Genomic DNA, 16,328 nt, shown 5'->3' with positions numbered 1-16,328 from the left:
TAGGATGTCGCCGATAAAAAATATAAATAATACACCACATCTCACAAACGGCAAAAAAGACGTCCAAAAACCCCCCCGCCACGACTCGAGACTGAAAATTCGGCTTGGCATTGTTTTCGTTCTCTGGCAACCTGCCATGAAATAATCACTTTTCATCGTCACCCAGAGCCTCCCCCGCCCGCCGCTCAGGGCCATTCGACAATCGTACAGCAAGGCAACACCCCCGACGGGCGTTCGTCCTCTCTGGCATCAAGATAACGACGCGCACGCCTTTCACGCCGGGATGAGCCACAAGTCAACCGGGTTTTTTTTTATCGCCACCGCGCACCCAGCATCCACGTTATCTATAAACAACACAACATTTATGGGATTCATTTTTTGGGGCCCCTTTTCGCTGGTGGAGGCAGTAATGGGATAATTATTCAAGCTTAAGTCGTCGAGTTTTTTTTTTTGCTTTGCCCCATCGTATGAATACCTACGCACGCATAGGTATCCATCATTATAATTACATTTCCACAAGCGTGGTTGTTCATCACATGTTACGTCTCAAAATTACTGGGCGATCCACCTATATATACCCCACCGATATTTAATGAGCCTCTTGACTTTCTTCACAACGGCCGATTGAATACCGCTAAGCGACGGGCTCCATGTATTACAGAGAAAAGGGTTAACATAATTAACAAGTGTCACTGTGAAAACGAATTTCCCTAAAACTGCTCTTTTTGTAATCCACTGCTGGATTAACGCCTTTTGGTGGTGAAACGTGTAGAGGATTTAAAATCAAATGTAGCTTTCTCCAAAAAATCATCCCTATTGTTTTGGTGGGGTATCTGCAGATGGATCACCTTGTACTTTAAAAATACTACAAGCGGAGGAAATGCCTCATTGACCACCTTGAAATGTTGCTAGCTGGGGAAAAAAAAAGATATATACAGTAAAACCTTGGATTGCGAGTAACTTGGTCTGCGAGTGTTTTGCAAGACGAGCAAAAACTTGTAAAAAATATTAATTTGATAAACGAGCGAGGTCTTGCAATACGAGTAGTACGTATACGCTTTGTGTGCTGAGCGTAACGTGATCACAACTAATATACGAGTGCTTTGGATTACAAACACGTTTCCGGAACGAATTATGCTCCCAATCCACGGTTTTACTGTCATTTAGAACGAGAATTAATTCCAAAGTTGCTGTATTATAGCAGAAAAACACTTCATAGCTACGACTGTAATGTAATATATTACCACCGCTAAAACATCATGCAAAATTAATTCACAGAAACTTCACGCCACACTTAGAAGGCAATGAATGAAATCTAGGCCAAGAAATAGCCGTGCTAAATGGGACGTAATGCATAAGAAAAAAATGCATCTGCATTGAAGATCATGCTGAGCTTTCGTTTAGAAGAGGAGGCTTGGAAGGGACACGTCATGGCAGGCAGGGGGGTTGCGGGCAAGATTAACGACGGAGTGGCAGCCAAAGGACGGAGACCAACCACATTTAGAAACATGCACCGAGATTATTAAAGATTATTTTGGTGCTAAAAATGTCCAAATGTTGGGGCCACTTTGTCGAGCTATCATTTGTGGCCAGGTCGCTTCTGAAAAATAAATAAACACCTCAGTGGGCTTTACCTGGTAGGATGATGGGGATGGTTTAGATTTATTTGCATGCGTTGAGGTGATTTGTTTACCTTTCTCATACTTTGCGTGATCGTGTTTTGCTGTAACGTCCTTACCCGGCACCTTACCGGACATCTATGAAAAAGAGCTTCATAGCCCATCAAATAAATATTCTGATTTCTGAAGCGGCCCAGGAGGACATCCACCGCGGAGAATGGATCGATGAATTCAGCACGTGCGCGAGGGCGAGGCAAGACAGATTGTTACATTGCAAGGCCGTGAGAGATGGCGACAGCTTTGGGGATGCCTTCGAAGCAGTGCACAGATCGGGGGCTGGTGACGATGAAAGATCCCGAGTGTAGCCAAGTATGCGCGCGCAAGCCCACGACTTGGTTGCGTGTGGCGGGAGCGCTCCCGGCCTCCACAATCTGGAGGAGACCCCGCGAAGAATCAACACTCGCACGACGCCACTGCTGGCATCGATTCTTAAAACGTTTGCATCGTCGCACACTGCACTCGTTCGGCACCCGCCGCTTACCTTGCGCCGCACGCACCGGTGACGACGGACCGACATCGGAGAGACCACGGCATTTCCCGCGCACACAGCGCAACGCGATGGACGCGCGGCGTCGCTACCGCTACCGGCCCAACGTTAATACCCCGCCCGCCACCCCCTCCCCCCCCCTTGCCGTGGTCGCCCACGATGACCTGGCACCACCAACCACCGCTCTCACCTTGAGGTCCTTGTTGAGGCCGATGCACGCAGTGGGCGTGAAGGAGAGCGACAGGAAGTGTGAGAGCGGGAACCAGAACCAGAACTGCGTGAAGACCAGCACGCCGACCACGGACGGCATGTGCGTGTGGCCCGTGCGTGATTGCAACGACACCGTCATGTTGCGGCCGCCTGCAATGACATGCAAACACAAAGGAGCATAGCCCCTGGTTAGCCTTCGTCGTCGTCGTCATTTTTCTTGGTTCTTTTTCGGTAAAGTCACGTAGAAGGGAAACAATAAAAGAATAAAAATCTAACACGATTAAATTCTCACGACGTTTCGACTGCAACACAAGCAATCGTCTGATGATGGTTGCAATCATCCGATGATGATTGCTTGTGCTGCAGTCGAAACGTCGTGAGAATTTTATTGTTTTATATTTTTATTATTTCATTGTTTCCCTTCTACGTGACTTTGCCGAAAGAACCAAGAATATGAATCCCCGCAGTCACGAAAGCTTTAAATCAAAATCGTCATCATTGTTGTCGTCGTCGTGGTCCTTCCCCCGCACCTTCGATTAGCACCATTGGCTTATGGACGGTGCGAAAGAAGTCCAACATACATACATCATCATCATCATTAGCCATGAGCTATCCACTGCTGAAGGAAGGGCGCCAGGCCGTTGCCGTCACGTAACAATATCCCGTGTGTAACAACCTACCGAGCAGCTTCTCACATGACTGATCGCTGTTATGAATCCAATTACCATCATCAGTTCTACATGGAAAAATCCACGCGATGACGGGGAGAACATGGAAACTACAAATATACAGGCGTAAGGGGCAGGATTGAACCCACGACCTCCAGCATACGAAGCAAGGGAGAGAACATCAGCCAAGCTGCTGACAACATTAGTCATTACAACAAACAATGGGAATTAACTGGAGGAACCGACAACAAAACATACCCCACTGTTAGAGGAGTTAGAAATTGCACACTTTAATAACGGAGATTTCATGCCGCGATGGACCGGGACAAGATGAAACGGAACCTCGGTGCCAATTTATCGAGTCGCGCACACCGTTTTGCCGAGCAGTCTCAAATCAACCCAGGCTCACTCGCTCGCGCGACGGGACAGCTGCTGACAGTTTTGACGGGTAGCTAAAGCGCTCCCCTAAATAAAATATGTGAAGCGGTGCATTGCGTACGACGGCCAGAGACGAACGTGACAGGGAATTCCATCGGTGAGCGGTGCCGGCTCAGAAGGGAGGAAGCGCCCCTGACATTGACCGTCGACCTCCGAACCTGGAGCCAACATCGATAAAACGATGGGCGGATGTGTGCGGCCCTCACACCTGGGTTCGATTTCAGGCCCGTTTGCTAACATCGGTGACGAGTAAGATCTGAACAGGGTTCCCTTCAACGGTGGATTGTGATGCACGCAATAGCAAGCCCTGTTAAAAACGCTACAGGGGCGAACACTTATTCAATTAGTATTATGCAATACATGCCACCAACGCATATCAACTGCACTGAAAAATCATAAACGTTTATTTTGCAGTTGTTCTGCGGCCAATACATCCAGAGGGCCCCATGGGGCTAAGCAGCGGTTCTCTGCTCTTGTAACCGCTTCGCTCATAAGCAATTCCATGTGTGGACACGTGGATTTGTGTCACTTCATGTTGCCGAATGCCTCGTGCCTTTGTCGAAAGCTTGTCTTTTGGAAGACTGAGTGGTATTAGTCAGCGAGTGGAACATTACCGTTATATATATACACACACACACAGACAGACTTCTTTGTCCAGGTAATAGCCTAGCAGTGAGTAAGCCTGTCTCTGGGGCAGTGTGCACAAGGGTGAGCTGTTCAATTCGCTCGGTAATTCTTGTAAGGTATTGCCCAAGCGTGCCGTACGCAGTGATGGAGTCCTACAGAGACGCCTCGGGTATATTTCGCAAGAGTCCCAGAGGCAAAATCCCAATGTGCTAAACAAAACAAAACAAAGTAACGATTTGAAAAAAAAACAAATCAAAGAAGGAGTTGTTAAAATTACAGCCAATTGGGACATCAAGTATCAAGGCTTGCTCGCCAGAGATAATGCGACTGAACGGGCTCCAGTCAGATCCAATGTGGGCAGTATCGTTTTGTTCAGGGTAATAATTCACATTTAAATTTCGGTAGTGGCCAGGAAGGAAACAAACGCCGCTGCGACACCGATCATGGGCTCTTCCTCTCATTAAATGCTGGAGAGCAAATCGTACAAATGACCAAAAAGTGGTAGAAATTACCTAGAACGTTCCGTTTATTGGGAATCAAATGTTTCAAGCTATAAATGTGGACTACCAACGAGGTTGAATGGAATTATAACGCAATACGTACGTACGTAACGTTTAAAAATGATTTCGCAACCGTACGTAGCCAACCGTTGCTCATCTGAGGTGTGGAAAACGAATCGGCTCTCATCAAGTCCTGACGGGTGCTGCAAAGCGAGAGGCACATCTGTGGCCCAAGCAACAAGCGACGGGCACCCCCCCCCCACCCACCCCACCCCCTCAATTTTGCATCAGACGTCAACTCCCCCCTCGCGGGACATTTTCTCCAGCTCTGCGTTTGCGTTGCGTGAGCTCACACACTGGAGGGTGACCCCCCCCAACGGCTCACACGCTGGAATGTTGTTGATACAACACGTGAAGCTGTCGTGACGACGGAGGCAGCACCTTTAGAGTGCTACGCCACGCCTGCTATCTCAAAAGCAATTCACAGAAAAGGTGACCTTTTTGGCACCCAGAGCACAGGCCAGCTCCTGCAAGAGATGAAATCCGCCGACAAAAATGCAGCTTTGTATTTGTTTTATTTGAGATATACAACAACAACAACCGCCATTCGCCACTAAGTGGCGGTGACGTCAACCAGAAGTGCGCTTTTTCCGCTTCACCAACAGCATTTTACCTTTTGCTATAAATAAACCTGGCAGGCAGAGAAAATAATTAACTGCGTAACAAAAGTGTGGAATAAATATTCTCCTCTAAAGCTGAAAGAGGTCATCCCCTAACTAATGTCGGCACCCGACGCTTCCAAGACTGAACGTAACAAAAAATACAAACAGACCTGCACTTCACATTGCTGAACGTTCGTGTCATCAGTTCCAATGGCGTACACAAAAGTCATCGGAACAAAAATCAAATATCTTCATTGGTACGTCTTCAGGTCGAAAGACATCCCGAGGCTCCCACGAGGCCATGCGGGAGGGCGTGTGACACAGTTATTTGCATTGAGTACAACTTCTTTAAAAACAACAGCACTACTACACCCTCTTTGAATAAAATGTACACGCTAACCGCTTGCGCGTTCCGAGATTCGGCGGTGAACGGGACACCCACCCTGCAACTTGCAGAGACGTCTCTCGAAATGAGAAAGGATTATATCGAGCATAATACAGAGGGCTCATCCGGCTTTAAACGTCACACACACTCTACACGCTATAATACGGTAAACTCAGAAAAGGGAGTCGTGATCAGAATTCCATTGCTTGCGAGTTTCCGCTTGTTTGTTGCTTGCTTATTTAAAAAGCAAATAATACGGGAAGCCCGAAGGCCGACTTGGTCACAGCTCTCGCCCTTCCAGGTCACCGATTTCACAAGTTCAAATCTAACCTCGCGCATCCGCAAATAAATTCGCGCCGCGGCGGCGTCGGCGCCGTCTCCATCAAAGAGACGGTGCAACGTCTCTCATGGTTAGCGTGGGCGCGAACGGAGCCGTGACAACGACGGGTTGGCATGAAAAAATTGCCTCTAATAATACCCCTCTGTTTTTCACTGGTACAAGCTGAACCGAGCTGAGACTGTGGACGAGCCAACCCACTGTGGCTCAGGATGCAGGAGGGTCGGGGGGGGGTAGGTGTCACGTGGATCTTTTCCTCCAGTTTCTCCCTCCACGTTTAGAAACATGCGTTTAGATTATTTTGATCATTTTGCTGCTATAAATTTCCACTTGATAAACCACTTCGTTGAGCTATCATTTGTGGCCAGGTTGCTTGTGAAAAATAAGCTAATAAGCTCAGTTGGCTTTACCTGGTACAAATATTTCTTTTTTCTTTTTTCGCGAGTTGCTTTCCTTCCATAAACTTTGAATTCCCATCGTGTTTTGTATCGTTTGTTGTTCTAACATTCTGGACACCGTGCCCCCTACTGGACATCTGTGAAAAAGAGCTTTGCAGCTCATCGGATTCCTCCTGCAGTATAAAGATTCTGGTTCTGACTCCACATCTGCGAATGCGTCTCGACCCTGCCGTTGAACGCAGTGGGTTCGACCGATGAGACTCGCAGTCGGGAGGTGACGAGATAAAATCCTGGACAGGGAGGCCCCCCACTCTCCAGATAGCTCAGTGGGATTTAAATAGTAAGATAAACAAGTAGTTTCAAGTGATTTGTTTACCTTTCCTATACTTGGCACGCCTATAGTGTTTTTGCATTGTTTATTTTTGTTAAGTTCTGACCCCCGTGACGCGACAGGGCATCTGTTAAAAAGAGCTTCATAAGCTCATCGGATTCCTCCAAACTTCGACACAAGCCTCGAATGCTGCCGACTTTGCCTCTTGAGTATCTCTTAATAGTCTGTTTTCAACGGTAACTTCATTCTGGCCAGAACCTCTTTGTTTGCAACATGGTCTTCGTACGATGTCCAGCAATCAGGTAGGGCAGTTAACGAATTTCAGAGAAAGTAATTGAAAGTCGAAATGCCCATCTCGAAGCCCAGGAAGAGTCGCCCTTGCTGGTGGCAGACCAGCACGTAGGCTGCTGGAATGTCATCTTCGTTAAATTTGGAGCGTTCTTTCTTCACGCGCGTATGTTTTTTCTCCAACACACACGAACGATGCGACAAATAAAACAGAAAACTGGGCAAACATCCAAAGTTAGATCCTTTCTAAAAAGGAATTGCGATAACACAGTTGAAGTTCTCCTGCATAGTCATTAATAATAATAATACACCGGGTAAAGGTGCAGCCCTGCAATGTCTTGCTCACGCCACTGCTGGCGGAGAGGCCTCCACGATAATAGGGTGCTCTGCAGAACCCCTCCAGAGGAAATTTTGCGCATCCCAACTGCTGAGTGCACAGAGGCGGGGAGGGATCAAGAAACCCGCCCCAATGTTTCAACTGCCGGGGCCGGGACCGAACCGGCGACCTCTGGATTGCAAGTCTGGCTGTGCTAACCGTCACACAATGGTAGCATTCCTCATTAGTACCGGAGGGCATTATCGTTATACGTCCACGCTGCAATTTACATTGGCAAACTTTTGGACATTACGGGCACCCCCGAGTCACACGGCTACTCGCAATGTCCTTCATTTTAAGCGGCAACCGCCTGCGACATTTACATGACAACTCTGCTGTAATTAAGCGAGCTGTTTATAGAACACACACGGACTGCATGCAGTACGCGTGTGCGTGTTTTCTTTTATCATGTGGGTTCGGTGGCACCGTGGTTGGTGCGCTGCGCTACGAACATAGCGACCCGAGTTCAATTCACTCACGGACAACACCACCGACGATTGTCTGAACCGGTTCTAAGGCCTCTCTCCTAGGTCGACTCGGCCTCAAATGAGTACCTGGCATGGTGCGTAAACACCGCCACTCTGGAGACAAAAGCGGATTGGGCATGGTGCTGGGCCACCCACACCCTGATGCGCGGTGCTGGCCTTCATCAGGCGCTGCTCGCTAAGCAGCACTTAACCAAAAAAGTCTGTTAAGGCTACATGGGGGGGGGGGATCTTTGTCTTTCCACACCGGAGCACAACTGCAAGAAATGCAGCGCTTCAAGGGAGTGGGGGGGGGGTGGGGAATGGCAACAGATGGACTGAATTAGTGACGGAACAGCGGGTCGCGTGAGGAGCAGGCTGGGGAGGTGGCGGCCAAAGGGAGCCGGAATGATTATAGCCGCCGGGGCACTTCTGCCACGAAGGGGTCCGTCCTGATGCAATAGTGGAGAATAATAAAAAAAAGGCAGGTCACGCGCAAGTGGCTCACATTAGCTGCAACGTCTTCGATGTTTCTGGAGTGCGATGGTTTCAATCATAACTGCGGCCTACGCAATGGGTTAGAATGTAGCGTGCCTAAAATAAGTGGATGCAAAACTTGCAGCTGTTGAGTCTAATGTATTATAAAAGCCCAGCGTTCCATTTGTCTGTCAACTAAATTATGACAGCCTTTCAGAAGGCCTGAATCAAAAAGATGTTAGGGTAAAAAGTTGATCAACAGGGTTCGAAACATTGTCGACCCCTCCCCCACCCCGCAAATTTAATTTATTTCGTTGGCATATATGCCTGCACACCCCTACATGCAATAGTGAGTAGATGCTACTGACTTTACATACTACTGACTATGCCTACACACCGTATATACAATAGTCAGTAGATACTGACTACTACTAACTTGTGCCTCCCATCAAGAAGAACCAGGGTTCGATCACTGCATGTCTTTCCTCCGGTTTCTCAGATTTCCTCCAAAAGCTAAAAATTAAAACCAAACCCCCATAAAATGTAGCTGGTATTGGGGCCAAAAAACCCAATGTTGAAAAATGTTACCTGCAAATTACTTGCAGCAAGCAGCAGCATCATCCCCACACTCCAAAAACTTGGCAGGACCCTCCTGAATTACAAATCTTGAGACTCTCCTGCCTATATGGGCAGCATAACAACTATAACAAAAGCCACCGCAGAACAATTTTCAAACATTCTCGACGGGAATGGTGTCTTTCGATTCACATTTCCGCACGCACGCAATTACTAAATCCCGCTCGTTAAAAGGCTCACACCTAGCGAGGGGCGAGATGTTATTTCAATGGAAAGAGCAAGACGGAGTGGACCCTCGTTTTAACAAAAATATATGTACGCAGGCTGTACGTCCCGATTCATAAAATGCGAGGCTCGACCATTTCAGATAAGTGGCTACGCACCGGGGGCTGGGCGAGACTGCTCGTCAGAAAGGAACAACGCGTGGAGTGGGTGAAAAAGGGACGGTGGGAGGGGTGGGGGGGTGAAACAAACAAAAAAAAGCAGCATCATCATCAAGCAGTCAATTTGAAATGCTACGGGGTTGGGCGGCACGTCGCTGGAGATCACGTTATCGGGCCTAACGGATGTCCCGTTTCTCTCGGTGGCAAGCGTTTCGCAAATCGCTACTTTGGATTCGGACAAAAATTGACAGGTCTCTGCGGCGGGTTGGTCATCCGCTTTAAAATGTCCACATTTCAACTGACATTTGAGGGACGGGGGTTTAACAGAGTCCACGGGGTGCGCGCAAGGGCATCCCGCGCGGAGCTCCGCGTGTCTAAGCGGTAGTGCCCTTTTGTAGCTCGTTGCGGGGGGGGGGGATGGGGGGTATGAGAAATTCGAGCCCAACGGCCACCCTGGTTAATACTGTGTGAATTAACCATACGAAAAAACACGTGCCGTCTGCTTCGTAGTGTGGGCCTTGAAACAACGCCGTGACGTTATTTGAAAAAAGCGCGCGGCCACACGTCTTCCCCGCGCGATGGTGCAAAGGTCAAATTTGGAAAAATTACACGCAAATCACTCAATTTGGTGAACCCAGTAACATGGCCACCTACTTGGGTAATGACCGCTGACTCAATCACCTGCAAAACAAAGTGCCTTTGCGATAGGCCCGTGTTAAGTTAATACCTCAGTGGACATTGCCTGGTAGGGGATGGGGGTAGTTAAGTTTAATTTGTATGTGTCTGGGTGATGAGTTTACCTTTCCTGTTCTTTGCACTACTTTCATGTTTTTGTATTGTTGTTGGAGCGTTCTGACCCCGTGCCCTTACTGGGACATCTGTGAAAAAAATTGCTTGATAGAAGTTAATCGGATTCCTCCTCCTCCCCCAGTATAAATAATTACTCAAAATTCTGATTCTGTCATAAGCGTCGACCTTATGCCACAAAAAGAACGGCACGAAGGCTAAATGTACGAATTCACTTCTTTGACTTAATGCAGGGCAGGAGGTAGGAAAATGGAAGGAGGAGAGGTGGAAGATTGCACTACCAGTCACTAACAAGCCAAAAGCAAAGTATAAAAAAGTGTCTAATTTCTCAATTAACCAAAGGAACCAGAGCCCCAATCTCATTGTCAGTTTAAGGCTCAGGCCACGAGCGGAAATTCCACATCCCTGCGATGAGGGTCAGTGTCACGACCGGATTGATCACCGTTATCCCTCCCCACAAAGTGGCACGCGACTTTTCACGCAAGGATGGGCTAAGTTGACCCAGACTAGGAGGGGGGGGGGTGGGGGTGTCGAGGATTTGAACACAAAACTCTCCGATTGAAACTTGGAAAACTCAAAAGTGTTGGTCCACCAAGCCTCTGATATACATTTGCACAGCATATGTTATTGCAAAATATTACGTATATCATCAGCAGCAGCCATGATCAATCCACTGTTGGATGAAGGCCTATAACAATCCGTTGCCATCTCTCGCCATCGTGCTTGTAATAATAACAATAAAGCTTTTCTACGCGCACAACATTCATAACACGGAGGGCGCGAATCCACCCGGCATCGGAACTCGAGCCAATTTCATCGCTCCATCTCATCAGTGGCCGTCCTATGGGCGGGGCACTCCCCTCCTGTGGGTGGCCAGATCTCAGAAGCCAAGGGAGGGTTGAGTCAGAACAGCGCTTGGGATGAGCAATAGCCATGCATAAAGAAGATTACCGTCGTCTGTTGTGGGTCTATGTGGTGGGCAGCAGAGGGCACTGCAGCACAAGCCACTGTTGTATTCTACTTCTATGCATCCAGGTCTTTCGCTCTCCGCCTTCACCAACCGCACGAGGCCATCATCCAGCAGTGGACTGACACAGGGCTGAGCACGTACGATGCACGTGCTCAAGACGCAGTCCTATCACCAAATCGCATTTCGTGGGGTGTTGCGGGGACCGCGCAGTCCGCTACTACAATGCCTAGAGGCGCTCAGGTTGCTAATCGTCGAGAGCAGAGAACGGCAATTACGCAGAGAGTTTCCAATTAACGAAATTATAAGCACATTAAAAGCGGGGACATATGTGCGCTGCTAATGGGAGTGCCATTTGTAGTGTAAACAAACAAAAAATCCTCCAGCATATTTGCTTTTCATTAATTGGAATTGCACCCTGCGTCCAAGAGGCTACTTCACCACGCCGTTTTTATACCCAGTGCACGGGCCGTTATTCATCACAAACGTGATGACGTGCGCGTGCCCAGCGGTCCACCCCCCCTTAAGAAAAGCCAGGCTGTATCTCAATGAGATCTACATGAAGCAATGCGTTCGTGCATCCGCAACGCGGCAAGAGGCCTTTCGGCGCACAAGTCATTAATGTCTCCTCGCTCGAGCAAGCTTCAGGTGGTTCTTATTCATCTCCGCAGGCGATGGCGTGCCAGTGTTCATTCTGTCGTAAAGAAATGCTTCTTTTGTATGTGCGTATGCGTGTTGAACTTGTTTAGTTCTAATCGGAGGTGCAGGAGGAAGGACAACAATAACTAAATGCAAAAAGCAGTTCTAAAGAAATGTTTTCAAGCCAGATTTCAAAGTGCATACCTCCCTTAAAAGTGTAGCCAAGTTACTTTTTTTTTTCATAGGCTTGGGAATACCTTTAATGCTTTGAATGTTCCTCCAGGTGTGACGTTGTGTAAATATATAAACTTCATGAACAAAAACCGTTAATATCAATTGCCGAGGTGCTACAGTTTATACTAAAGGTTTTTGAAATGCATTTTAAATGCAAAAGCATTTAAAATGCGTAATCATTACATGCCCTCGGTACTTAGCCAATGAGAGGCGTTCATTTGCTCAGGAAATTTAACTGCAAGTGTAAAACAATGTATTCAACCGGGCACTCTATAAACATCCCAAACTACCAACCATCGCCTAAATCATCAACAAAAACTAGCCGCAACCAAAAGTACACGAATACTCATTTTCTCTTTTTTGACCGTCTGGGAAGAAAAATTAAAAAAAAGTCTAAATGTCTCCTCCGTACACAAACGAGCAATGGACCCTGACCAACAGCACTGCAGGCGTGCGATTATCCATAACGCCAAAATAAAAAAATACAACTGAAATTAAAAATCCAAAGAGTGACCCCCCCCCAAACGACCTTTCTTGAAAGACGGAGCACTCGACCAAAGTTAAACGGCCCTACGGAGAAGAATCTCTCTCTTGTCCTCTGAAAACCTGTGGATTCAAAATGATTCGTGCGCCACACTGGACAGACTTGTGCCTAAGGACCTGCAATGAATTCTCTAACATGAGCCACTTTTCATTTTGGTCATCCTCGCAGCAGCGGCTTTTGGCTAACCATTGAACAAAGGCGGCCACCACATCGTGCGCTTTCAGATGCGTTTCTGCGGCTGTTTGGAACGCTCTGCCTATTAGGAAATCTCTGTAGCTATGCACTTTTAAATCTAGACTGAAAACTAATTTATTTTAGAACTGCTTTTTGTATTTAGTTTGTTGTCCTTCCTCTGCACCTCCGAATATGCACGGTTGGCTACGTACGGTGCGAAAGAAGTTCAACATGCATACGAAGAGCAACAAGATTTATTTAATTTCTTATGTAAGGTCACGATTCTTTGGGAATGGAATTACACAAGCGCAATGCCATCTCTTTTAAGATCAATTTGTATAAACGTGGAAGCTCCAGGTACGGTGGACCGAAACGTCGGACATCACGCCGAACAACAAGTAACGGCGGTACACTGCGTGAAAGCACACCGGCTGTCGCTGTTGTTGCTGCTGCACCAGTCGGCTGCCGCTGCACTGTCTATCGCGTACGCTCTCTCTGAAATAAAAATTGGAACAAACAAATAAATTATGAACTTCTTCCCTCCCTCACCTCCACCCCCGTCATCCTCCGTTCCCCCCCCTACCACCCACCGTTCTCCAGCGCGCGATGTGTTAACGGTGCATTAATGAAAGAACAAAAAAAGGGCAGAGCGCTGGTTAAGCAAGATAAAGATTCAGGTCATTGTTATTCGCTGTGTGCACGGGTCGCCGTGCATGTGCACGTGCAGCGATAGCGGTCATAAACAAGATTATGCCGTTTAATAGAGTTACCGTGCAATGAACAAAGTCAACAAATCAATACGAATGAACCGAACTCGCGAGGAGTCGCAGCATCTCCATGCTCAGAACACGTAGTGGGCTCGGGGCTCACCTTCAATTAGCGACTCAAGAGCCAGTGATGGGAATTCCACGTAGCTATATAACAGGGACCAGTGTAAAACTAACTTCAAAACTCAGCGACTTTACCAGGTAAGGCCAACCGAGCTGTAGAGTTATTTTTATAAGCGACCTGGCCACAAATGATAGCTCAACGAAAGTGGCTTATCACGTGGAAATGTACAGCAGCCAAATACTCTAAACGCATGTTGATTCTAAATGTTGGAGGGAAAAACCGGAGGACCCGGAGAAAAATCCACGCGATCACGGGGAGAACATGCAAACTCCATATGTATACAGGCGTCATCATGTTTGGGATTGAACCCACAACCTTCCGTATAACAGCTGAGGTAGTTAACATCTCGCCACCACGGTGCCCGTCCAAAGCACAACCACTTAAACTACCAAAGCATTACTCCTTTTTGCAGACCCAGTAAGAATGAGCCAGGCTCCACCACCGGTGACACTTATTATTTTATTATTTTCATTTTACGCTGTTTACCCAGGAAAGCCCCACCGAGGCTGTCTTTCGGGAAGGGTCCTGCCGAGTTTTTACAGTGATGGGGTGATGATGTTGCCACATATAATACCAATTGAGTCATAGGGAAGAAGAACAAATGGTTCCCGACAAAAGTCAATGGATCTCTATACAAGTCTATGGGTCTTTATACAGCGAGGGAAAAAAAGCATTTGATCCCCTGCTGATTTTGTACGTTTGCCCACTGACAAAGAAATGATCAGTCTATAATTTTGACGGTAGGTTTATTTGAACAGCGAGAGACAGAATAACAACAAGAAAATCCAGAAAAACGCATGTCAAAAAATGTTATAAATTGATTTGCATTTTAATGAGGGAAATAAGTATTTGACCCCCTCTCAATCAGAAAGATTTCTGGCTCCCAGGCATCTTTTATACAGGTAACGAGCTGAGATTAGGAGCACACTCTTAAAGGGAGTGCTCCTAATCTCAACTTGTTACCTGTATAAAAGACACCTGTCCACAGAAGCAATCAATCAATCAGATTACAAACTCGCCACCATGGCCAAGACCAAAGAGCTCTCCAAGGATGTCAGGGACACGATTGTAGACCTACACAAGGCTGGAATGGGCTACAAGACCATTGCCAAGCAGCTTGGTGAGAAGGTGACAACAGTTGGTGCGATTATTCGCAAATGGAAGAAACACAAAAGAACTGTCAATCTCCCACGGCCTGGTGCTCCATGTAAGATCTCACCTCGTGGAGTTGCAATGATCATGAGAACGGTGAGGAATCAGCCTAGAACTACACGGGAGGATCTTTTCAATGATCTCAAGGCAGCTGGGACCATAGTCGCGAAGAAAACAATTGGTAACACACTACGCCGTGAAAGACTGAATTCCTGCAGCGCCCACAAGGTCCCCCTGCTCAAGAAAGCACATATACATGCCCGTCTGAAGTTTGCCAATGAACATCTGAATGATTCAGAGGACAACTGGGTGAAAGTGTTGTGGTCAGGTGAGACCAAAATGGAGCTCTTTGGCATCAACTCAACTCGCCGTCTTTGGAGGAGGAGGAATGCTGCCTATGACCCCAAGAACACCATCCCCACCGTCAAACATGGAGGTGGAAACATTATGCTTTGGGGGTGTTTTTCTGCTAAGGGGACAGGACAACTTCACCGCATCAAAGGGACGATGGACGGGGCCATGTACCGTCAAATCTTGGGTGAGAACCTCCTTCCCTCAGCCAGGGCATTGAAAATGGGTCGTGGATGGGTATTACAGCATGACAATGACCCAAAACACACGGCCAAGGCAACAAAGGAGTGGCTCAAGAAGAAGCACATTAAGGTCCTGGAGTGGCCTAGCCAGTCTCCAGACCTTAATCCCATAGAAAATCTGTGGAGGGAGCTGAAGGTTCGAGTTGCCAAACGTCAGCCTCGAAACCTTCATTATTTGGAGAAGATCTGCAAAGAGGAGTGGGACAAAATCCCTCCTGAGATGTGTGCAAACCTGGTGGCCAACTACAAGAAACGTCTGACCTCTGTGATTGCCAACAAGGGTTTTGCCACCAAGTACTAAGTCATGTTTTGCAGAGGGGTCAAATACTTATTTCCCTCATTAAAATGCAAATCAATTTATAACATTTTTGACATGCGTTTTTCTGGATTTTGTTGTAATTCTGTCTCTCACTGTTCAAATAAACCTACCATTAAAATTATAGACTGATCATTTCTTTGTCAGTGGGCAAACGTACAAAATCAACAGGGCATTAAATACTTTTTTCCTTCACTGTACAAGTCTATGCAAGTGCATGGGTCTTTATGTAAGTGAATGAGCATTTGGTATGTTCATACATATATATGTGGGTCCTTTTGTCAAATGTATGGGTTTGTATTTAAAATGTATGGGTTTGTATGTAAAGTGTACGGGTCTCTATACAAGTAAGAGGATCTCGATGCAAGTCAAAGGCTCTCTATATACGTCTATGCAAGCATTTATGGAAGTATGTGCCTATGGAATGTCTATATTAATCTATGGGTCTCTATGTCAGTATATGTAAAGTGTATGGGTCTATTTTTCGATTTAAAGCTTTCATGACAAGGATTCATCTTCTTTGGTTCTTTCGGTAAAGTCACGTAGAATGAGAATAAAATAATAAATTAATAAAATTAAATAACACAATAATCACTCAGCTATTTCAATGCTAAATTCTCCTGTTTGATCTGTACTAGGTGCCTCTGTGGATGTGTAGGCTTTGACTTTAACATAGCTATTTCTATGACCAGTCACAAGCTAATCCCTCAGTTATTTCAATGCTA

The 16,328-nt window shown here is 46.8% G+C and overlaps 1 protein-coding gene across 4 annotated transcripts in view; it reads right to left on the bottom strand.

Moving 5' to 3' along the window:
* PSMD1 (proteasome 26S subunit, non-ATPase 1) overlaps positions 1–16,328 on the bottom strand; it is a 150,673-nt gene that overhangs the window by 27,438 nt on the left and 106,907 nt on the right. For all 4 annotated transcript variants that reach the window (XM_032977669.2, XM_076054094.1, XM_076054095.1 and 1 more), the window contains exon 20: positions 2,357–2,526. In XM_032977669.2, coding sequence (XP_032833560.1) covers positions 2,357–2,526 — 170 coding nt within the window. The remainder of the gene's footprint in view (positions 1–2,356; positions 2,527–16,328) is intronic.

Source organism: Petromyzon marinus, chromosome 64, assembly GCF_048934315.1.
Source record: "Petromyzon marinus isolate PM22_M1 ecotype Great Lakes invasive population chromosome 64, UKy_Petmar_22M1.pri1.0, whole genome shotgun sequence".
NCBI classification, from domain to species: domain Eukaryota; kingdom Metazoa; phylum Chordata; class Hyperoartia; order Petromyzontiformes; family Petromyzontidae; genus Petromyzon; species Petromyzon marinus.
Note: the sequence above shows the minus strand (reverse complement) of the source record. Positions and strands in the feature narration are given on the sequence as shown.